The sequence below is a fragment of the Thunnus thynnus genome, chromosome 2 (genome assembly GCF_963924715.1).
Source record: "Thunnus thynnus chromosome 2, fThuThy2.1, whole genome shotgun sequence".
Taxonomy (NCBI): Eukaryota; Metazoa; Chordata; class Actinopteri; order Scombriformes; family Scombridae; genus Thunnus; species Thunnus thynnus.
The window spans coordinates 6,689,159-6,713,265 of record NC_089518.1 but is presented as its reverse complement, the minus strand read 5'-3'; the positions used below and the strand labels follow the sequence as shown (position 1 = coordinate 6,713,265).

The following is a 24,107-nucleotide window of genomic DNA, read 5'->3' as shown; positions in this document are numbered from 1 at the left end:
GAGGAACCATGTTACTGTATTCGTCCCCTCCCCCCAGCATGTTAATCCCCCAGCCAGCAGCCATGTTGGTTGTGCTCCAGCTGAGGGAGGGTTAACCTCACACTGCTACAACTCATTACATCACCTTAAATCTGCAAGAAGACCTTCTTTTCCATGTTATTCTGTATTTGAGAATTCACATGTTCTGTGTGTGGAAGAAAAAGCAGGAGAGGTAAACACAGAGATAGAGAGAGAGAGAGAGAAGGGCGCATGGGAGGTTGTTTATGTGTTGGATGTCGATGCAGGGGACAGAAGCTGTGTGAAGATCAATAGTAACAGTGGGGGAGGTCAGGGACTCCTGTGACTCTGTAATGCTCGCCTATAAATAGCCAATGACAGAGGCTGCTCATTCCAGCCACACACACGCTCCTTTTCCTAATTTCACTGAAATGTATCCATCTCCTCAACCCCGGCCTTGTCAAACCCAACCATCAGGTCCATCATGTTGCAGATCTTTGTCTTTCAAGGGTGTTTTATTTCAACTACCCTGCGCCCTTCCCCCCAGCACAAACACACACACACACACACACACACACACACACACACACACACAGAGGGTTTAACTTATCTGATGCATTCCAAATGTACTTTTTGTCTTTATTCTTATGGAAGAAGATGCCAGAAATGGGAACTTGCAGAACAAACTCCCACATGATCGAATGTAGATATTTTACAGTATATTGAAGGGTCTGCTCATGCATGGGAAATATCAGTAGGAGTTTGTCCTTCTGGCTCTGCGGTCTCTGGGAAGTCCCCCCCCCCCCCCATCCCCCTCTCCTGTTAATACAGGGGAGACTCAGCATTCATTAACAGCACTCCCTAATATGAGTTTGTATCAGAAAGCCTGGGTTGTAAAACTCACCACATGGTTCATATCAGCGTGTGTTGGCTGTTTGGGGCCGACATTAAATTGGAGCTCAGGGCCAAAACCAGTTTCCGCTGTCTTTCATTTCCATGCAGTTTTTTTTAATGATAGTGTAGAAAAAAAGAACAACAAATGTTATGGCATGGAATAAATAAAAATAACATTTATCACAAGTAGAACACTATTGTTGGTCTGGTTCAACACACTAAACACCATTTACATTTTACAGATTTACAGAATAAACAGGAATTTCTTTGCTGTTGTTTGACTAAATTCAGTGTAATCTTTTTTTAATTGACAGTTGTAAAAGAAAAGACTGTAGTCATGAAAATAATTTAATGTCCATTTAATTTATTTGGTAACTTCTATAACTCTTTTTTCTGTAATGAAAACAACAAACTGTGTCAAAAGATGTTGTGCAAAAAAGCAACATATGGATCTAAAACCTGTTGAAATGTACTTTTCGGTAGCTTAATCCTAAAACTTCAACTTAAATACTCTTTTGCTGGCAACCAAAACTGTCAAATATTTTGGTATTTGGCTGTCCCTAATTATTTCTATTATTAAATCATCATATTCTTAATCTTGTTTACATATTCTTTGATCAGATAGTTTCTGATTTGAATCAAAATTTTTGCTATTTTCAGACACTTTTTTTAACAACATTCAACACTTGAGAAGTTTGGACTTTTTTTTGTTAAATAAGAAAAAGTGATTTTAAGAAAAGCATGTTTTCATTGAAGAAATGTGTTGTTATTGGTACTAAAATGCCCTGAATTATATGGCCTGTGAACACAAATAAATATTATACTAACTAAATATTATTATAAATAATATGTGTTCTGCACTTTTCATTCATAGTGAAACTCAAAGTGCTCCAGTGTTAATAACACATGACAAACAATATGTTTTAAGCTTACACAGACATCAATTCTTATTTTAAATTTGCATTGAATAAAAAAACATTTAAATTAGCTTTTCAGATGCAAACAAAGCTGTGACAGTGGAGCAGACTCCTACAGTCAAGGCCTTTTCCCGCATTACTTAACAAAGTAGCATCACATGTGGTTGGCATTAGCATAACATTAATATGTAGCCTATCTTTGGAGTGGTATTATTCAATGCTAATGACTTAGTCTCTAAGCCTTGGTGTATATTATCAAGACAGCAATGTCAACAGGTTGCCATTGTCTCGTGGAGGAGCCCAATCTGCAACTGCATGCACGTAACTTTAAAGATTAGCATCACAATGTGGGCTGCCAGGAATGCTGGATCTGAGTCCCAGAGGGTCTTTAGATGCCTTTAACCTCTGTGAATGTGTTAGATGTGTGTCCATGGCATGTACATACCAGTCATAGTGAGGGAGGGCCTACTCCCCTCCCTCCCCTTCACCCCCAGGTAGGAGAGATAAGTTTCAGAGGAGAAGAAGAGATATGAGGAGGGGAAAAAAAAGGGGAAGAAGAAAGGCAGAGAAGGAGGGAGGGAGGGTTCCAGCAGCGGAAAAGTACAGCAGATTCCACCAACCCCCGCTCCCTTTCTCAGCTGGGCACGATTGTGATGGAAAGCCTGAGACAAAACCTGAAGAGAAAACCCCTTCAGCAGCAGGCCTTGTTGCTCTGTCAGCCACTCAAAAGGCTACTTTACACTATACACCAGCCTTTGTGTGCGCAGGGTGTGGACAATAGGGAGATTTGGCCATGATACATCTCTGTTCTCAGCGTGAAGCAGCTCGCAGAGGCTAAAAGAGATGGTGAAACCTGGGCACTTTTAAAGCAGGCACTTTCACAAATGAGAGCATGAAAAAGTTGAGCTGCAGCAGCGTTTCTGTGTGAAGTTTTTTTTTTTTTGTGACAACACTTTCAGCCTTAAATCATTATTAAATCATGCTGCTCTTATACATACAACTCTTTTCCCTCCGTGCCAGATGAAAAGAGCCTTCCATGTAGTTCCACGTGACAAGTGATGTACGTCTCACTCAGTCAGCTGGCTTACAGTGAACATTTGCTGGGACATGTTGGCAGCAGTGGGAAACAAGAGTGTTGTTTGTCTTTGCCATTGACGGGGGCTTAAAATGCACGACTTGCATTTCCTGGTTTGCGTTAAAGTTTGGAATGAAACCCAGGCTGACCCCTGGGAAACAATGCAGCCTTTAATGGGCCTGGGGGGGTTGGGGTGTGTGTGTGTGTGTGTGTGTGTGTGTGTGTGTGTGGTGGGGTGACACAGAGCAACGGGGGTGCCTGCACCCAAGCTAGAGAGAGAAAGAGGGTGGAGTTCAAGATGAAGCAGTGCTTTTATAACTCTTCATCAGGGAAGATTCATCATCATGTCTCCTTTTTTTTGACCCTGTGATGAATTCACACATTAGAATTTATGTTCATTTATCATTTGTCAGTTATTTCAACAATACCAGCAATCTGTGAATTAAAAAAATGAACCAAAATTGCAGAATGCTCCACTCTCCTTCAAAATTTGTGCTAAATCAACCGTACATGCTTACAGACTTCAAAGTATAATAAACTATGTATAATAATAATATCTAATAACAATAATAATAACACATTAAAGGGAATCTCTAGTGTTTTGTAGTTGAGCTTCTCACAACAGTGAGGAAAAAAAAGATGAAAATCGATGCAGTAGAGACAAAGATATCCTGACTTTTAGTCCCTAGTGTGGGCCGAGCTCAAAAAATGCCAGATCCTACATTTCCCATAATGCAACCAATAGCATCTTTTCTCAGCCTAGTAAACACCTTTTTTTTTTTTACTTGTTGGAAAAAAAAGTTTGCAGTCTCCATGCCCAAGCCGAGACAACCCCGATGACATCATCAGAGCTGACAAATCTCTGTGTGTAAAACTGGTGGAGTTTCCCTTTAACGCCTTTAAAAACAAACCAACTTTTAGAATCTTTATCTATCAGTTAAAGTAATAGATGTTGGACATTCAAACTTAGAGCTCTGTTTAAACATGATCATGTGACCTTTTTCCCTCACCACCAATCATCACCACATACTGTCATCAGGGAAAAGGAGCATTCATTTTTACATTAGGTAAGACATGACATAATCAATGCCCTATTTTACCCAAATTCTGGGGGGGGGGGAATAATGAAGTTGGTCATCATACTAGATTCTGCCACAATAAGCATGCATAAGAAAAAGCTGTTTTAAACGGTCTTGTCATTGCATTTCCAGACATTACATTGATTATTTCATTTGATAATAATGTCCTGATGTTTTTAATTCATGAAAAAAATGTAGAAGAAAATACTTTTTTGTCTTTTAAATCAATGCTGATGATATTAGTGATCACTTTGAGATTAATGGATTGAGCTATTTAACAAATCATGTGACAGCTCAGCATGAGTTTTGATAAACAGCTCATATAACCTGCAACTCAGTGCTGCCTCGCCCTCCCTGTCCTCCATCGTCACCTCCACCTCATCTCATCTCTGCTTTTCATACATTGTTGACCGATACTCGCTGCAGTTTAAGGTGGACTGGTTTTCAAATTACATAGGTTAATAGAAAGAGCATGCTGTTTTACAACCACCTTAAATATTTAGTTTGTCAAATCACTTTTTTTTTGCCATTGGAAATATGTGGGCGGGCTGGCAACTGTTTTGCTCACCAACCATAGAAGCAACATTACCTGAGGAGAGCGTATTGATATCAGCTAAGTTAATGTTAGTCTAACATCAACAGGTCTAGACAGACTGAAATATGATTATCCTGGGCTAAATGACTGAATATCCTTCTAAGCAACCAACTCACATTTCCCTTTTTTTCTCTTTTCATCTCCTCTCCAAAGAAAGTGTATCTGCTGTTTGCTCATTCAGTGAGCAGTTTTTCAAGTGTGTATGCGTGGAACACGTCCACATCCACAGACACCGAAATGAACCCGACCGGTCGAGGCAGATGGCCGCCCACCTAGAGTCCGGTTCTGCTCGAGGCTTCTTCTTCCCGTTAAAGGGGAGTTTTTCCTTGCCGCTGTTGCCATGTGCTGCTCATGAAGGAATGTCGGGTCTCTGCAAATTAAAGAGTACGATCTAGACCTGCTCTATGTGGAAAGTGCCCTGAGATAACTTCTGTTGTGATTCGGCGCTATATAAATAAAATTGACTTGACTGGACTAGTATAGTAGCGCGTAGGCAGGCTGTCCGTGTATCAGGGCCTTACAATCAGCAGCTCAACTCACATTCTCAGCCAGAATCTGACGGCTGGCCAATATCTCAAAAGCTACCACTAGAGATGAATGAGAACATTTGTTTGTTCTTAATTTGGGTAAACTGACCTCACTTAATTCATACTTTGGAATTTGGAAGGTCAAGTGTTTTTCTTTCTTTACTGTGACTTCTCCAGACGTCCAGAGACTCAGGGTTAAACATGCTGCAGGCATGTTAAACTCAGAACCTTTAGCAAGTGAAATCCCTCAGTAAATGTCATGAATATTTAACTATCATCTACAGGGAGCAGGAGGAGGAGTCATAGGACGTGACACGCTGAGATCAAGTGTGTGAAGGTGTGAATCAGCCTGTTTATATGGTGGCCATGCACTTGAAAGACAGGGTGATAGATTTGACAAATAAGCTCGAGTGAAGGCAACTAATAGCCATTGTGTTTTTTCCTCATTGAAGGAAGTCAGGCGTTTCACATAGGGTGGCCAGTGAAATATATGGTTTTAATGTGTTCTCTGAATGGGCACATGGGCTGACAAATGGCTGGCTTAAGGAGGTGAGGATCCATACTGTCGTTTATTTGATCTTCCACATGGTTTATGATGCCAGAGTCTCTCATGTGGCCTCATGTTAAGCTCTACTTACAGTAAAATCATCCCTAAGAGTTGAGGTGACCACTGCAGTAAGAGCATGTAGTTTTCAGCTGAAATTGCACTTTTGCTGATTGAGGAGGATGGTGAGAAGTTTTCTTCTCAGGCTTCTTGGAGGTGTCGCTCTGCTTTATTCTGGAGCTTAGCAGCCGGAAAGCTCTTTATTGAGACTTTAGCTGAATCTGTGCTGAACTGCCCCTCAACTCACACATGAGAATACTCTGTATCAGTCTGAAGTTCATACAGAGCTAGCTGGTGCAGATGAACACAGAGGACGCAACAAACCTGTATCTAGTTTGTAACCAGTACGCATGTGTGACAATAAGCATTACGTTTAACCCTTTACTGCCCGTGGGACACTATCACTACGTGTAGATCTTTCACAAAAAGCTATGAAAAGCTGCATGAATATGAACATGTACTGTATGTGCATGCTCTACTACTTGCATTCACAGTAGTCTGGCAGTCCAATACTGTAATGAATCCTTGAAAACTCTTATGTCCCCACTGTAAGTAAGGGACTAACAAATAAACAGTCCATTTGTTTTACTGCAGACCCCCCCCCCCCCCCTTTAAAAGGTTAAAGATGGTGTGGTGCTAACAAGCCAAAGACAGAAGCTTTTAAGTCATTTTTGGATTGAAAGTAAGATTTTCAGTAACATTTTTTAACACAAAATGTTTCCTTTCTAAATAGAGGAAATCTTTTCACCAACATCTGTATGAATCCTTAAAGGCAAATCCACACATTACTTTACATTACACTGTTAGTTCCTGTATGTTATATGGAGCTGAGTTGATTAATTGATTCATTTGCAATAATCTTGGTTGTTCAAGCCATTTTTTTCAGGAAAAACATTGTGAAATCTCTCAGCTCCAGGTTCTCTAATGTCAGGCTTTTCTTTGCCTTGTGTACAAGTAAACTGAATATATTTAGATTTTAGACTAAAACAGGTAATATGCTATATTCTTCTTTCTTTTTAATGTTAGAACAGTGTTCATCATCTCTGCAAAGCTGACTTAGGAAGGAGTCAACAGCAGCGAGGATATTTCTCTGACTGGTAGTGCCTCCTCTCGGAGTCGACTTAACCTCTGTGCCGTATAGAGTTAATCACCAAAATAGTTAAATTCTAATCCCAGGATGGGCTCACTGTGTGACGCCCCATTGTCTCTGTACAGTATGGCTGCCCCTGCAGTCTTCTGCAGGCAGCAAACTTAAACCTCACACCATTTAAATGGTAATCTGTCTTTGGGCTTTTAGAAGTCCTCTATTCACCATTCTTTATCTGGGAGAGGCTTTATGCCATGTGCCCCCCCACCCCCCCACCCCCACACCCCCAGCCTCCTTCTAATTACCTTTAGTACATGAACCCTGCAGCCCACTATGAACCCCCCTTCTCTTTCTCTCTCTCTGGGAGGCTTAGCTCAGTCACATGCCTCTGATGAGCTGCCCCTTTAAATTATATACACACACAAAAGCTTAATCCTGCTCATTTGAATATTAAAGATTATGCTACTGTGGCCTGTTTATTGTCACAACATTGCACCTTTTAACCAGTGGTGGGTGACTGGGTCAACCTCTGACAACAGTGTCAGGTTTCCTCTATCATGTCCCATGTGGTGACCGCATCCACACCCGTCAACAGGTCCCACATTCCCTTTCTTTCTTTATCATGATGACTTTTTTTAAGCGATTTTAAGCATTTTGTTGGGGGACGTGCTGTAGATGGGGAAGTGTTGATTCTTGACCCACCGGCCTTTCTAGAAATGACTCTTTCTAGAAGACGATCCAGATTTTCCAAGCAAAAGCTCCAGCTGCAACAGGCCCCATCTGTCAGATGATCAGGTGATTACTTGATTGGTTGATCAACAGAAAATGAATTAATGAATTAAATTGCTGAAGTCATTCATCAAGGAAGAAGGACAAACATGGTTTGAGCCTCTAGAATTTGACAATTTGCAAGCAGTTTGTAGACAAAATACTGAGCTTTTTTCAGTATTTCCTGACATTTTATAGATGAAATGATCAATTGAAAAACTACCAGATAGATTGATTGATAATAAAATGATTGTAGCTTATACCCTGATAATCATGCACATAAGCTCCCAAAATAGTTACCTCACTGAAGCTTTCATTTCTTTTTATTCAGACTGTTATGCAGTAATAGAAGCAGTATTAGAGAAGGATATGACTTCATTTAAAGTGTCATTTTAAATGGTATAAAAAGGCAGCATGTCTAAATCAATCCCCAGTCTGGACCAATGAGAGAATGACAAGTAGTGTGTGTGTGTGTGTGTGTGTGTGTGTGTGTGTGTGTGTGTAGTGTGACCAAGGCTTAAGTGAATGATTAGTCAGTCAGTAGGGCATTGCTGAAAAAGCATACATTCAGTAAATCCTCCCCTGGTGCATAAAGTTAGAAATAAACAAAGATGCACTTTAACCAACCAGCAGCAGGAATTGAACCCCCGGGGGGACACAGTGCCTTCATTGAGCCACGGAGGAAACCTGCCTCTCTGCCTCCATTATTGGCTTACCAACCACAGAATCCCATAGGAGGGTAAAGGTCCCGCCCGTGTGTAGTGCAGTTTGTTGCATTACACAAGAGTCTTACATTAATCAGATGTCCAGGTTAATCTCCAGGCTCAGCAGGCAGCATTAACCTGCTGGACAGCAGCGTTAGACCTGTTATGTCTACTCCACGCTGTCTCTGTGGTGACGCATGCGCAGGCTCTTCATGAAAGCACACATGCCGTCTGCATACATTCTGCTGTTTGTCCTGACTGCAGCCTTTCTTCAGCAGAACATTTCAGCTCTTTACATCAGCCACAGTCCGTGGTCCTGATTCCTCTTCAGGCTGTGATCAGGTACCTGCAGGAGGCTTTTATCTCCTGCTCAAGCACAAAAACATAAAGCTGAGCTGTGAGTGTACTCAGCAACAGAGGAATCAAGAGCTCAAACTGCACAAGGAGTGTTACCTTGTTGCTACGCAACAAAAAGTTACAGTTTACAAGCTATGTCATAAATGTTAGCTAGCTCACCTGAAGTAATAAAGAGGGTAATGATGAAAATCAAACAGGATTGGAGAAGACTATTACTAGAATAATTACGTTTTCAGATATTCAGAGGCCTAAAGGGGTTAAATTACTTCTCTAGGAATTTTTTTCTACTTTCCTATCTGGTGAGACATCTTGAGACTCCTCAGATTTATCGTACAACCCCAGTTGGGAACCGTTGAGGTAGAATCCTTCAGAAAGCAAAGTAAATATGTGACATCATTGCAAAATACTGTCATATTTATCACTAAAAGAGACAATACTGGGCTAAATAGCTTGTTAAAATAATGGCATTTTTAAAATTGGTTCCATTTTTCATTTTCCATCATTTAATTCTTCTTCCAATATATATTCTTATTTGCAAACAAGAGTTAGGGAGGCAGCATGGAAGAGGAAACTTGCTCGCTCATATTCTGAATAGAAAAACGCTTCACCAAAGGCTGGGATTGGTGTTTTATCTTAAATATTTTGTATTACAGCTTCCGTTAGTTATTCAGTCTCTCAGAATTCCTTTTACACGTGACAGACATCTCAGATATTTAGGGTTTTCTCAGGAATTGTATCCCTAGACCATCGCTTGACTCTCCAGTGAAACCGACACTAATGGAGCTCTCTCAGCACATCTTTTCGGCATGTGGTCAGAGAGGAACATCCATCATATCAGAGACATCAGCATGTTGTATCGGTCTGACTTCTATCTGGTCCTGATGTGTTCGATCCCAGTTGGGCCTTGATACAGATCAGTAGCGAGCATACATTCCCGCTGCAGCCGGGCTTTGCAGAGCGAGGCTGTTCTCTGTAACCATGGAGTCCAACGCATCTGCTAGTGTGTGTGTTTGTGTGTGTGCGTGATAAAGCTTAACACCATGGACAGCAGAGAATAAGTGCTCCGACTTAATTCTCCGCTTCCTCAGTGAGTTTGATTATGTGCATTATGTGGCCTGGAGGTACAGTAGATGGGGGATTAAGAGAAGATTTTCAGCAGCGTTCTCAGATTGCTGTCTTAACAGTTTGAGAGCACCTTCACGATTAGTAAAGCGGCTTCACGAGGAAGGTCCTCAGTAGGATCTGTCTCTTTGATCCTCTCCCTACGCCGTCTCCGAGGTTCTCCGATACACCTGAACGTCATATCGAATCACTTTGTAAGACTTGGGTCCGTTTTCTCGCCTTGCCGTCTTAACGTCTCCCTCTTTCATGGTCAGCATGCTGCCAGCCAGCCTTACGAACCCACATCGCTATGTCATTTCAGCTACTATTTTTAATGTACTTTGTTCAGGACATCCTGTTCCACACTACTTCCTTGCTGCGAGCCCCCACCTCTCACCCAGAGCCCTTAAATATCCCCTCACATGTGTTCCAAATTACCGCCCTCGCTTATTCCTGTCCTAACAACTTTTCACAGTTTGGAGAGATCAGCAAAAAGTCTGCACCCTCGTAGGAAACAAGGTTAATGATTGAGAGGGTATCTGTGTGGAACATCCAAGGAACTAGTGGCAAGATGATGCTTTTTAAAGGTATACTGCTATATAGCACTGAATGAGTAAATCAAATTTTAAACACCTTGAATCACATGTCACAAAGGGATTGGTGGAACAACATTTGACAAAGCACATCATCATTAGAGACTGAGTAATAGGCCTCAGAGGTCTTTGTAGAAAGAGGGCCCTTCATGTGATACGGCTGTTGTTAGGAGATGAGAAAGGAGAGACTGTAAACAAATCACTCGTCGTTCGAGCTTGCTGCCTCCTCTCTCCTGAATAAAACATGTGCAAGACGTCTCCGCTCTCCGTCCTGCTGCCTGTTACACCTCCACTTTCACAAAATGAGAGTTAGAGCTTAAGAACCCTTTGGATTAGCCAGTGCCTGGCTAGTGTTTAAGCCCCAACCGCCCCCATGATCTCAATTAAAAACTTGTGTCTTCAGCAAGGTTTTTGCACCCACTGTTTTTTTTCCATGGTATGGATGAATTAGTGCTAAAAATCCCAGTTAAAAGTGGGTGGATATGGTTCTAAATCCTTCCTTCCTTCCTTTCCCTTTTTCCTCTGCAGATGATCCAGCTGACCAGCGTACTTGCCTTATCTGTGGAGATCGCGCCACAGGCCTGCACTATGGCATCATCTCCTGTGAGGGCTGCAAGGGCTTCTTCAAGCGCAGCATCTGCAACAAGCGCGTGTACCGCTGCAGCCGGGACAAGAACTGCGAGATGTCGCGCAAGCAGCGTAACCGCTGCCAGTACTGCCGCCTGCTCAAGTGTCTGCAAATGGGGATGAACCGTAAAGGTAAAGTGTGACCACTGGGACGTCATAGTTTCATTGTTTTCAGGCTCTGACTTGCTGCTTTCAAAGCCCTGAAAAAGGCTGTAACACATCAGTTCTACTAATCATCTATACCACCAGCTCTTCTGCAATGCTTAGTGATACACATGCAGTAAAATGTAAAGCAAGCAGTCTGGAGTTGCAGTTTGTCCCCTGCATCAGAAGAAGGGTGTTTGATTATTGGTTCTACACTGCCCCCTTGTGGATGAAAATTGTAAATGTTCAGTTCTGCTCCAGCCTGATACTCTCATTTTACATGATTTATTTCCAAATGCTTTGATTAAGCCAAGCTTGTCTTGACATGTGAAATAGATTTGTTTAACTCCCAGTTTTTTAACAAACCACTCCCTAGAACTGCTCTCCAGGCGACAGCAAAAAAATCCATGTCTGCCTGCCAACAAAAACAGGAAAGCTACAGTTAGAGCTAGAGAGATAACTTACCACTTTGAGGTAAATTCTGTAAATGTAACGCAAAGCACTATGTGATTTATTTCAGCCACTAGGTAGAGCCATGATACTAATGATGGATCATGTTTCGTTAATGAAGTTCTTTTCTAAAATGTATCTTTCTTTTTGTCTTGCAGCAATCAGGGAGGATGGCATGCCAGGAGGGAGAAACAAAAGCATCGGCCCTGTTCAGGTAAATCACTGACTGAAAATCTGATCATCACTAAAAATGTTGTTTTTGTGACACTCACTGACCCTCTCCCAACTCCCAGCTGTACACATTGTTCTGGCTCAAGCCCGGAGTTAGCTTGCTTACCCTGAATGCATTCACAGCGCAAACCATTCACTTAAATAACACTGAGTGGAGTGCTGTGATGCTAATGATTTTGGTGTAGGGATACTCGTGAAGCATGTAATGAGAGAGAGCCCTGACCTTGTTATATCATCAGTATAATCATGATTGTACCGATTATTCCCTATTCAGCGCTGGCTTCATTATTAACTCTGGCGGCAGAACAAATGGTCAGGAAAATGTGTGACATGAGGCCAAGTACCACTGAGCCACTATTCAGGGGAGGGATGTGGTCAATTCATTCCAGCTCAATTCAGCAAGAAAAAAAAAGAAATTATAACAGGAATGCCCGCTTCCATTAAAAGACGGCTTTATTTCTAAACTCTAATGAAAGGAGGACCTCTCTGTCATGAATATGGAATGAATTGCTGTTTCAGTATATGTGCTGAAATGAAAGAGAGCTGACCCTGGCCACAGATACAAGACACAACATTTTCTGGCATGCTAATGCCTTTCAAAATGGCTTTTTGTCTATGTTTTCTCCCTGCACGGACCTGGATTTTTTTTTAGGCGTTTGTGTATCAGCCAATCAAATACACACACACACACACACACACACACACACACACACACACACACACACACACACACCTGTTTGCCTCCTTTATTTCTTGCTATAGCTGACTGTTTCATTGTGTGATGGCGTCCTTGCTCCTCAACATTTGAGTGAAAAGCGGCGCAGCGCTAGTCGATGCTAATCAATTGTAACTGAGGCACACAGTGCTTTTGGTCACATGAGGACGTGCTGTAAATTCCACAAAAACACCCAGAATCCTCATTTTGTGTGTATGTGTGTGTGTGTGTGTGTGTTTTAGATCACAGAGGAGGAGATCGAGCGCATCATGTCGGGGCAGGAGTTCAAGGAGGACGCCCCCGAGCACACCTGGGGCAACAACGGTGACAGCGACCACAGCTCTCCCAGCAACGGAGCCTCGGAGGGCAACCAGCCATCACCCGCCTCCACTCTGTCATCCAAGTGAGTTGCTCGTCTCATCCACTCAGCTGCGCAGCACCGGCACTCGCCCCATCATTGAGATAATGAGCCGGCCCTGACAGTCTAACACCTCGTTCCCATCTCACCCAGACTTTAGTTAAGGTATTCATCAGCCGAAGAATGCCTGAATATGCAGCTCCTCAGGCTTGGTGATGATAGCAAGTACAAAGAACTCACTGCATTATCTGCTGTTCTTGGAGACGAGTGCATTGTCTATCTGCGCTCATCAAGGACAAATATTGTCTAGCTACTCGCATGGTGTCATTTATTTTAGACTCATTTTGTATAAACATTAGGTTTATCTCTGCAGCCACACAGCCTGATAGCTGTTCAGAGGAATAGTTGTTTTATCACATTAAATCTGAGCTGAAATGAACAACAATAACAGACTGCCTATGCAGCATAGTCTTTGGTATGCAGGTAGAAAATGAACTGCAAAGTTTTGTTTTACATGGAAAGAAATCGGAGCCCCCTCACCCTTCTCTAGATAGAGGATAAAGCTTATGAAGTTTAAAGGAGCAGTCTGTATGTCCAGTGCACAAATACAGTAGGTTCGGGACGTGTTTGGCTTAGCTTAGCGCAAACTGCCAGCCTCACTCTTAAAACACAAAGTATATTTCCCAAAATGTCAGACTTTTCTTTAATATATAAAAACAAATACCTTTCCCCTTATATGTAAACATTGACCCCTGTGTGTGTTTCCAGTCGCTCTGTGGAAATGAACGGCTACACGGCGGCCCTCAGGGACCAGTACATCAACACCTCCATGTCCACACACTACCAGCTCCTGCCTCACCTGTTCAGCTATGCCGCTCAGTCTGGCCTACTGGCCCCCCAGCCCCGCAGCCTCTACCCACAGTCCCACCCACTGGTGCTGCAGCTGGTGGCCGCTGAAGACCTGGCCCCCCTGGCCACCCCGATGCTAATAGAAGACGGGTGAGTCGATATATACAGAAGATACAGATTACAGTATGTATATGTAATATAGACCATGAACTGTCACGATATACAGTTCATGCTGACGTACTTTTATTTTCAATGTGTTATTAGTCATTTAAAAATTCTTTTTTGTCAAAGTTCAACACTACATTTCGCTGGTGTAGAGTTTCTTTTAAATACAATTAGACTGTTTATTTCATTTACAAAAATACTTCAAAAATATCCCTATTGTGTCAATTTATTATTCTTATAAATTCTGCTAAATGTTTGTAATAAATGATGGCAAAGGACCTTTGAATTTAGTGCATCTGCTGGAATTTTGTCTCAGTCAGTGACTCAGCACACTTAACATATTTGAAAAGTTTGCTGAAGGCTAAACAGACTGCAGACTCCTTGTAAAACTTTGGAATTTGTGCCAAAAGAAATTTTTTTCTCGATGTTTATAAAATGCAGCCAGTTCCATACTGATGATGTGACAGGACTAGAAAACAGACAGGGCAGGATAAGGTAGCCACCTAGTGGTACAAACCATCATTACAGAAGACATTTTTAAATGACTGTGTGGACACACTGTGGATTTTGGTCTCCATCACTTCCACTGAAAGCACATTTGAAGGATCTTTTAATATCCAGTATGAACAGGAGGAATGATTACAGCGAGGAAAACCTCTTTCACTGTTCATACGGACACCTGACTGCTGTTTTAAGACACACTCGAAAAATTGTGAACTTACCCTTTAATCTTACCTCATCTCTCTTGTCACATAGGTTGGCAGACACGAACCATACTTTTTTAGCTCAGGAGAAATAAAGAGCTTTCTCCATATGTATCAATCAACCTTTTTGCATCACAGTCAAAATGGCTAATATACTAGCAGCCGAAACAGTTTTCTTCAAATGAATTTAATGTTTCATAATTGATGTAGCATCTGCTAAGTTGGCTAATAACTTAGCCCGGAACAGTTCAGTCTTGTATTTGGCTGATTGGTAGGTATTATTTCAAGCTCTGAGTATCAGTGTGGTCATTTCAGTTTGAAATATGTGATCAATCAGATTGCATCATATCCATCTCGTCAAAGGTGATCCACTGTGAACACTCCAGCTCTGGATTTACTCAACAAGCCATTATCTCCGTTATATATAGTTCTCACAATAGTCTTTTGTCTTTTTGTGGGTCCCAGGTACAAAGTGACACAGGTGGAGCTGTTTGCCCTGCTGTGCCGCCTGGCAGATGAGCTGCTTTTCCGCCAGATCTCCTGGATCAAGAAGCTGCCGTTCTTCTGTGAGCTTTCCATAGAGGACTACACCTGCCTGCTCAGCTCCACCTGGCAAGAGCTCATCCTGCTGTCCTGCCTCACCATCTACAGCGCCCAGATCTTTGGAGACCTGGCCGACGTCACCGCCAAGTACACGCCCTCTGATGACGAGCTGCAGGGGTGAGTGGCAGCGACTCGGAGTATGGTTCGAGCGACCCTGTGTAGTATGTTTTTGGATAGGAATGATGTGGCAAATGCACAATTACCATTTAACAACTAAAGAGCCAGATATTTCCTACAAGAGCTGCTGAAGACCAAAGCAGAGCTAAAGGAGAGTGAATATTGGACTTACATTCATCAGATGGACAGATAAATGCTTGTTCATGTCTGCAGAGTGTGTTAATAGACAACTGTTCGCTAGAACCATTTGTCATTTCAACCTAATACGGTGAAATACAGTAAATCTTTGAATCTTGAATCTAATGTGCTTACATCTTGTTCCCCAAGTAACCAAAAAGTATTTGTACCAGATGTTGCCAGATGTTTGGTAGCTGACTAAATCAGCTAGACATTGTCTTAACAATGATAAGGCTTGTGGTTTGACTTTCGTGTTCACATATGTCAAAACAAATGACTAAAGAAATTCATTTGTAATGTGTTGGTGATATTACCTAAACGAAGACCCATATTGCCTCCTACCTCTCTTTTGCTATCACACCATTAACAAATGCAAGATGTTAGATTTAGCTTCCTGGAATATTGCCAACTCAATAATTCACTGCAACAACAATCCTCTACAAAGGCCAGACGTTCCACTCTGTGAGTTCAGTATCTCCAAAAGGGTTTGATAATTTTCCCTATCACAGCAGAAGTATTGTTGTTGGATGAAGGCCAGTGAAGCAGTCCGTGAACGGGAGGACTCCTCAGGACAGAGCTGTGGCTAGCACCATCTGTCCGGCATGTGAAATACACACATGTCCCTCGCTATAGGTAGAGAAGGGATGTGTGGGGGATTTGGTTCTGTGTAAATCAGACCCAAATTATCTGACCTCATGACAAACATTCTCTTAATATACAGCACTGTTTCAATCAATTTGCCTGATGTTTAGGGGTTTTTAGGAGTGAGTATCTGATTTACAGAGGCAGCTCTTCTGTCTGTGATGTTCCTCTGTGAGAGAGATTAGAATTGTGAGACTCTTGATGAGTGGAATTAAACTTTGTGGATCTTTCAAACTCCCTCCGAAAGCTGTGTGATCAGCAAGATGTTTCTTAAGCACTTTCAGTGGATCTGACATCTTCCCTCCCTCATTTCTGCCTTGTTCATTGAAGCATAGAAACTTTAGATAGTGGCACTGAGCGGATTTTACATTTTTTTTGATGTGCTGCTCTATTTTAATGTGAACATGTGGACAGTAAACCTATTAAAACTAATCTTCCGTTTTGTTTGGAGAATAGAGCTTTAAAATGGTATTAACCCTAACCCTGTAGAGACAGTTACTTCCAAAACTTTCCAGCACAGTTGACAAGTCTGTCTTGATTCCTCAGCTTCAGTGAGGACGGCATGGAGGTGATGGAGAGGTTGATATATCTGTTCCGCAAGTTCCACCAGTTGAAGATCAGCAACGAGGAGTATGCTTGTATGAAAGCCATCAACTTCCTCAACCAAGGTAACAGGACAGGCTCTATCATTACTGAATCCAAGCCTCCTATCACTCTCATTGTATCACTACCTGACTCTCTCCTACCTTTGCAGATATCAGAGGTCTGTCCAACATCTCCCAGCTCGAGCAGCTGAACAAGCGCTACTGGTATGTGTGTCAGGACTACACTGAGTATAAGTATCCACACCAGCCCAAACGCTTCCCTGAGATCATGATGTGTCTGCCGGAGATCCGCTGCATCGCAGGTAAGGCCTCTGAGAATAGCACAATTAGCAGATGTTGTATAGTCTCACACAGTAAAGGTTTAACTCAACTAATGACCAGAAACAGTTTGTAGACATAAAACTGCTCTGATTCAGAACACCTACGGCTGCCAGCCTGTGAAACTGTCTGATGCAGTGTTATACCCTGTTCACACGAACAGACTCAAACACTGGAGATGCAACAAGATGCCATTCATTATCAACTGAATCTCAAAAAAACATCCACTCAAATGGCGCTCTGAGTCGTGTGATGTGTGGAAGCTGAGGAATGTTCGGTAAACGTCCTTTGACACACAAGGCTGATAATCAATCACACTTGTTATATACATAGTCTTTTCTTTAATGAGCTTCATGGACTTAAATAAGAGAAATTAACTACTACTACTACCGCCTGCCTCTTTGTATCTGTATGTGTGAACTAGAGCCCGATAAATCCCGGATCCTATATGGAAGCTGATCCTGAGCCCTGTGTGTTGTGTGTGTTTGCAGGGAAGCTGGTGAACGTCCCTCTGGAGCAGCTCCCCCTCTTGTTCAAAGCAGCCTTGCACTCCTGCAAATCCAGCCTGACCAGCTACAGGACCGGCCCGTCACCCTGTGTGACCGCCTCCTCCGGAAACTAGACCCCCCCCTGACCCCCCAAGTCGAGGGACTGGTCTCCCCTCTTGTGAATGTGACAAGCAGCTAGTTTGTTTTTTGTAACTTTTTTCTTTATATATTTATTACACGACAGAGCTGAATGTATGCTGATTTACACTGTGCACATGCTTCTGTACAAAACAAATGCTCGTAGATGCATTGGTCTTTGGAGTTTACAAGTGTGTATCCAGTTTGCTCAATGTGTCAGTGTTGCCATTGTTAGAGCTAGACTTTAAAAGAGTTTATTTTATTCAGACGGGGGCGGATAGACACATGTGACGAGTGTTTTGAGACTACCTCAGGAAGATGTTGTTGCTATTTTCAGGTACCTTTTCTTGCTGTTAAATGAAGAGTTGTCCAGTCTAAAACCAAATCCCTGTGGATGCTTTGGCACCTCAATCAGAGTCTGAATGTTCAAAGGAGCTGCGTAAATCAAAGATTGAAAAACAGTGTTTTGTCACACTGAAAGTGCAAATTGAATTAGCAAAATTTAGCTACTTTATCTGCATGGACTCTCAGACATCCTGCTTATGGGAGGCGGTCTTGTCAATTTAACATTCCATGAGTTAAGGTGACAGTTATTTGGATCTGTGGGATCTTCATTGAAAAAGGAGCATACGGGTATTTTTTACAATCATAGACTGGGGATGTAAGGCTTTATTGCAGGGGAAGGGGAGGATAGCTAGGTTTGCTTTTAGTTTTATTGTTTTCTTTTTTTGACCAAAGTGTTTATGCAATGCTTTTCTCAAACACCCATTGATGGGTAGGGAGCTGATAGCTCCGCAAAAAAAAAAGAAAAGATTTCTTATCAATGAAGGATCAGGATAAGAAATGAATCAATCTGTGTCAGAGGGAGACCCTCTGCTGGACAGATGAGTATGTTGCCGGATTTCATTCTAAATGCTGCTGAACATGCACACGTTCTTGTGCACACACAGAGCAGACATGATTCCTAGTCTTTGTTTCTCCCTCTGGTTTCTGTCAGACGGGTTGTTTTTTTGGCCCCGCTGCCGTTATTTCCAGGAACTTGGTACACCCATCACTTAAATAAGGTTCACAATACTGGCTGTGTTAAAGTGGTAATCTTTGACATCCTGTGTTCTTCAAGTTAATCAGAACAAACTAGAAACAAAACAAATTGCTTGGTGCAGCTGGAAGTCTTCAGTGGTCAAAAAAATACCTGACCTACTAGAACCGAAATGGAGCCGGAACCGAGCGTGAACAGGACTCGAGTCCATGAAAAGGAGCGTCTTCTAGCTCCTCTTTAGTTGAAGCTGGTGTGAAGTTAGCTGAGCCATCTTCAAAGCAGTTGATGAAAACTAAAATCCAGCCGGTCCTTCAATAGTTCAACCTCTAACATGATGCCACATTCATGTCATTGATGTGTGCAGTGCTCTGATTGGCTGAGTAAAGACGCAGCGTTTGTTTCTTGTTCTCAGGTTTTGTTTGGTCCAATCAAAATTTTGCACAGACCCAAGACCAGTAGCAGTTTCAGTTGGACCTGACCCAGATCCGAGGGGCTTTAGGAAGTGTGGATCTAAAATCCAGTTCAGGTCAGGTCTTATCAGGGTTAGGGGTCAGATTGGACCAACGATCTCTAGAGAACCAACAAGGTTTCATAATATTTCTGTGTCATCTAACAAAAAGTTAGCAGATTACCACTTTAACCTGGACAGAAGTGGATTCGGTGTGATTGATCGGGGCCATGTCTCCATGAATCCAGGCTAGGTTTAGAGAATTTAGGTGACTCACCTCCGGCTTGCGTACCCTCTGTGACAGATATGCACATTGTTTTAAAAAGCCATAGAAAATGGTCTTTATTTTTGAAGTATGAGATGATCATTTCAAACCGCTTGAAGTGTCTTCTTTGATTCCTTGAGTTTTTAGCCGTTTCATGATGTGCGAACAATTAGAAATGCAGACAAAAATGCAGTCCTCGCAACGACTCTCTTTTTTGCACACGACGGTGAGGTTCAGAGACCTTGACCCTTGAGCTCGGCCACTGCCCACCCAGTGTGTTCCTCTCTCTCAGGTCCCTGCCGACCTGGATCTAAACAGGGTAAAGTGAGTGTTATGTATTGCATTCAGGAGTAACTCAGTGACCATGCTGATGTACTTGTAGTTTTAGTTGTAGGTTCCAGGACATAGTAGGTCCTCTGTAGAAAAGTGTTTTCTTTTCCACTTTATTTCCCTCAAGGTCACCCCCCACCCCCCAATCCCACCCCCCCCCCCTTCATTCAGTGAAAGTGGGTGTAGTTTGAAGGTGAGACACGCAGGGCAGATTTTTCTCTTTGGCATTCGTGATGGGCGAAGCGAGACGCTGTGGCATCTCCAGAATGTTGGCTCGTGCCGATGTGGCGGCTTCTCTCTCCTGCTTCCATCCACCTGTCTGTGTGCAGCCTTAACAACGACACCAGTCCAATGCAGTGTTCCTCTTTCAAAACTTTCAGTTAGCCTCTTTTCATCTTTTGATTTTTATACATTTTCATGTACCTTTGTAGTTATTGTGAATGTTTTGGGTTTTTGTTGTTTTTCACGTTATTCATTGTCTTTTTTTTTGTGGAGTGAAGGCAACTCCTATCATTTTCTAAACTTTGAATTCTTTACTTTTTTTGGACATGATTTTAAAAAAAAAACCTCATTCCCTTGTCCACAGTGGTTTATGATATAAGTATTACTCAGGCCTTGTCAGCCACATTTTATATGGACATCTTGGAGCCTTTTATGTATTATTTGAATCCTTTATGATGCAAATGTAATGTTTTGGAGCTTTCTGTGGTTCCAAACTCGGGTGAAATTTCACTCATTTTCTGCCACCGAGGATTCTCAGAGCAGCTGAGACGGGTGTGTGGAAACTAGCTCTCTCCATTTCATAAAATGTACATCAGTCATCATACAGGCTTCTGAGGAACAGCCTCAGGACTGGGTGAAGGGACGTTTCACCCGAATTGCAAAAAACACAACATTTTCTCACTTATCTTCAGTGGTATCCGGCTATGCAGGTATTTTATCTGCTGAAACATTGAGATATGGGTCTCTGAGATGTCTGCCTCTACCCCAAAACAACAGAGGTACACAGGATTTAGTTGTTTTTGTGTCCTGGTCACTCGGCATCATCTCTGCAGCATCTCTGTATTTTCACTGGAACCACTTTCTACTAAAGAAATAGTCCCTATGAATCTGTGGATTGTTACAGGGATGCTGCTTCTGGAAAATGTAACTGTGAGCATCACAAGTGACCTTTGACCTCTATGGTATTGGAGTGTAGGAAGAAATCTCAGAGGCCGATATTTGAAACCTGGACAAGTAAAAGCCCAAACTATCTGCATGGTTAGATACCACCTCTGTTCTGGTGAGTGAGATTTTTAATTTTTAGTGATTTGGGTGAACCGACCTTTTAAACCACATAATCTCAGGGATTTATACTTTTATGTGACAAAAGTCTGAATGATGAGATGTATCATGTTAAAGGAAAAATCCCCCTAAATGCTTTACCACTTCCAAGACACAACTACAACTGTGTCTCATGGCAGAATTAAAAAAATATATGTATCTCAGAAAGTGTCAGCTGTCAGGACGGTGGGCTACACAGAGTAGACGAGGAAGGTTCAGGTTGTCCAGCAACAAAGTCACTAACAACTCCTCACCTCAAAGTAACTCCAGGAATGCACTGACTGCTGAGATCTGCCAGTGGAAAAGGATCTGAAGGGGGATTTTTCCTTCAATGGAGCAGCAAATAATATAAATACGGGTCTCTGCTAATCAACCAGAAAAAAACCTCACTACTGCTACCTTACTGCCACTGCTCTGACTTCCTACCTGTCATGTTTTGATACACATGTGCTGAGGAAAGTGTTCTTTTTATTTTCTGTATTTGTATTTTTTGCAGACAAGGGATATGTCATTTGCAATTTCTATACCTAAACTACCTCTTTATTTGTCATCATGTTGCTTACTTTTCAAATAGGTGATTTTTTTTGTCTTATTTATTGGTTTCATTGCACCAATGTTCTGTTATTTTGTGTCTCTTATTTCCTCAGATTTATAACAAGCGCTGACATCTGATTTTTTTTTTTTTTTTTTTTTTTTTACGTGTAAACATGTTGCCTCATATTCCTCTCTACCTCAGACTACCTGCTGGCCGTCTCTGTCAGCAGCTTTAATTTCCTCTGACCTCAAACACTCTTAATCTTTCCCTTCAGGGATCCTCTTCCTCCTTGTTTTTGCTTTGTTTCGTGTTAAATTAGCGTCATCTTTTATTTCACTTCTGCCCTGTTATCGTGAATCCAATACCAAAGATGAAAGAATGTCAATGACAATGTCAGAGTACTGATTAAGCATTCACGTGATGCGTTCTCGCTGCAGTTAACCTGTGCTTTATTTTCCTCTGCTGACCTTTTCTGCATACGTCTTGTTATCTTGTGGATGGCTGTTTGCTGTGTACACTATATTCACCACATCATGATATGCCAGTGTTTTTTCATTGTGCTCCATGATTGTTGTTAAATGCTAAGGCGGCTCAAGGTTATATGGAGTGTTAACAATGGGACTGCTATCATATCTGACTCTGTCAATGCTGCTTATGATCGATTATCAATCAGAGAATGTAATTGTGGTCAAACTGACATCTCCTTGTGTTTACATGCTTTTCGCTCACAGACTACTGCAGTGTTGTCACTGGGGTTGGACTCATATATATATAACAGCATGACAAATGACAAAGCAGCTCTGCTTTCCAGTGAACTCCCTGGGTCTTATTTAATGCTTTTGTCATTTTTAACACTTCACTCACTGACTTCTGCGGATGCAGAGTGCACAGTTTTAACCAAAAAGACTAAGACGTCCATAAGATCTAAGCTGTGTTTTGGTTAAAACAGAAGTTAATTTGTGTATTTTACTTGTCTAATCGACACGTGTCCACAGATCTCAGTAATGTACCTGATAAAACTAATTAGAGTGACTGTCCAAAAGAGCAAAAATAAGACCCCAGGTTGTAAAAAAAAAGCAGATTTCTTATTTAAAGAAATCAAAGGTTAAAGCCAGAAAGACTTTTGTGCAGAACCATCATACAGTATGTGTCCCACCCCGGTCATGTAACGCTGTCAGAACCCTGTCATACAGGAGCACAAGATGAGAAGAGTTTGGGGGAAGTAAAAGAGTAGAAAAATCATGACATATCTCAGGGAAGAAATAGATTTACACACTGTCATTACCTGTGAACAGGCAATTGAAACGCCTTTATGTTTTTTCTCTTCAGAAATCTCTTGTCTGCTCTTGTTACTTTAACTACCTGTGAAGAATGTGATCCATTACGTGTTAAAAGCATGTTTAGAATGTGTTAGGACTTGAAACCAAATAAATGTGAACGTTATGCAAGTGTACACAGATTGTCCTCCATTTTTTTTTTAGATTAACATGCAGCTGATGAGATGATGTTCTATTCAGTCAGTGATACTGAGCTTACTGAGGGGTAAGTAGACAGGGGGTAGAGAGCTGAACGCCGTGTGGAGCTATGTGGACTTCCACAGACGTGTTTGTCCCTGACCTGCTGCTCGGTGCACTCCAGTATGTTTTTCATTCAAATAAACACGGAAAGTGGGTTTCAGCCTGTTGGGCAGTGATGTGTCTTTAAACTTTTATATATTTATCCAGTTGTTACATAAGATGCACAAATGATTACAAACTACTAATTGATTGAATACACTGACTGTTTAGAGCATAACAGCATATACAGTAACGGGCCTGCACTTTTAGCCATCACATCTTTCTTATGATGTAGATTTAGATCATTTTTGTTGTTTTTTGTCATTCATACTTCATTGGATTTTAATTTTTCATCCATTTCTACATAGAAAAAATATTGAATTTCTAATGGCATATATATATTCATGCTACTGATATATATTGAGTGGTGGATGAAGTGCTCAGATGCTTTACTTAAGTAAAAGTACCAATACCACAATGTAAAGTATAATCAGTCATTTTATGTACTTGTTTTGACACTTTAGTAATTTCATATACTAAATATATTTCATAAAGTACATGGTCAGTACTGATGGTAGCTGATTCAGGTGGAGCTAGTTATCCATTGGTTCCCAACCTAGGGGTCAGGCCCCTCTGAAGGGTCACCAGATAGACCTTAAATGGACTTTACCCTGCTAGCTCCCTGGTACAAAGTCCGTGTAATGTCCAGTTGAGCCCAGGTGTGAATACAGCAGCTCATTTTCTGGAGAATTGACAGTGAGCGAGTGGGCGTGTTGATGTCTGTCATGCGGCGTGTGCTGGATAAACGCAGCAGGCCAACTAAGCTGCATTTTTTTGTTCTGGGCCTCAACCATGAATGTATTATATATACTGCTTAATAGCTCTCAGCCTTGCAGCCATTTTTTTCCCAGTAGTCATTCGTGGTAATGCAATGAAAAATCCCCCTGCGGCCCAGAAAGCATTTTCCCCCCACAGATCACCA

General features: G+C 41.8%; 1 protein-coding gene across 2 annotated transcripts in view; it reads left to right on the top strand.

The window, feature by feature from the left end:
• Positions 1 to 23,022, top strand: part of LOC137191180 (nuclear receptor subfamily 6 group A member 1-A) — a 91,363-nt gene extending 68,341 nt beyond the window's left edge. For both annotated transcript variants that reach the window (XM_067601064.1, XM_067601074.1), the window contains 8 exons: positions 10,827 to 11,057; positions 11,678 to 11,733; positions 12,708 to 12,868; positions 13,592 to 13,822; positions 15,007 to 15,261; positions 16,627 to 16,748; positions 16,835 to 16,987; positions 17,495 to 23,022. In XM_067601064.1, the coding sequence (XP_067457165.1) occupies positions 10,827 to 11,057; positions 11,678 to 11,733; positions 12,708 to 12,868; positions 13,592 to 13,822; positions 15,007 to 15,261; positions 16,627 to 16,748; positions 16,835 to 16,987; positions 17,495 to 17,625 (1,340 nt within the window). In that variant the 3' untranslated portion in view covers positions 17,626 to 23,022. The remainder of the gene's footprint in view (positions 1 to 10,826; positions 11,058 to 11,677; positions 11,734 to 12,707; positions 12,869 to 13,591; positions 13,823 to 15,006; positions 15,262 to 16,626; positions 16,749 to 16,834; positions 16,988 to 17,494) is intronic.
• The last annotated feature ends 1,085 nt before the right edge of the window (positions 23,023 to 24,107 follow it).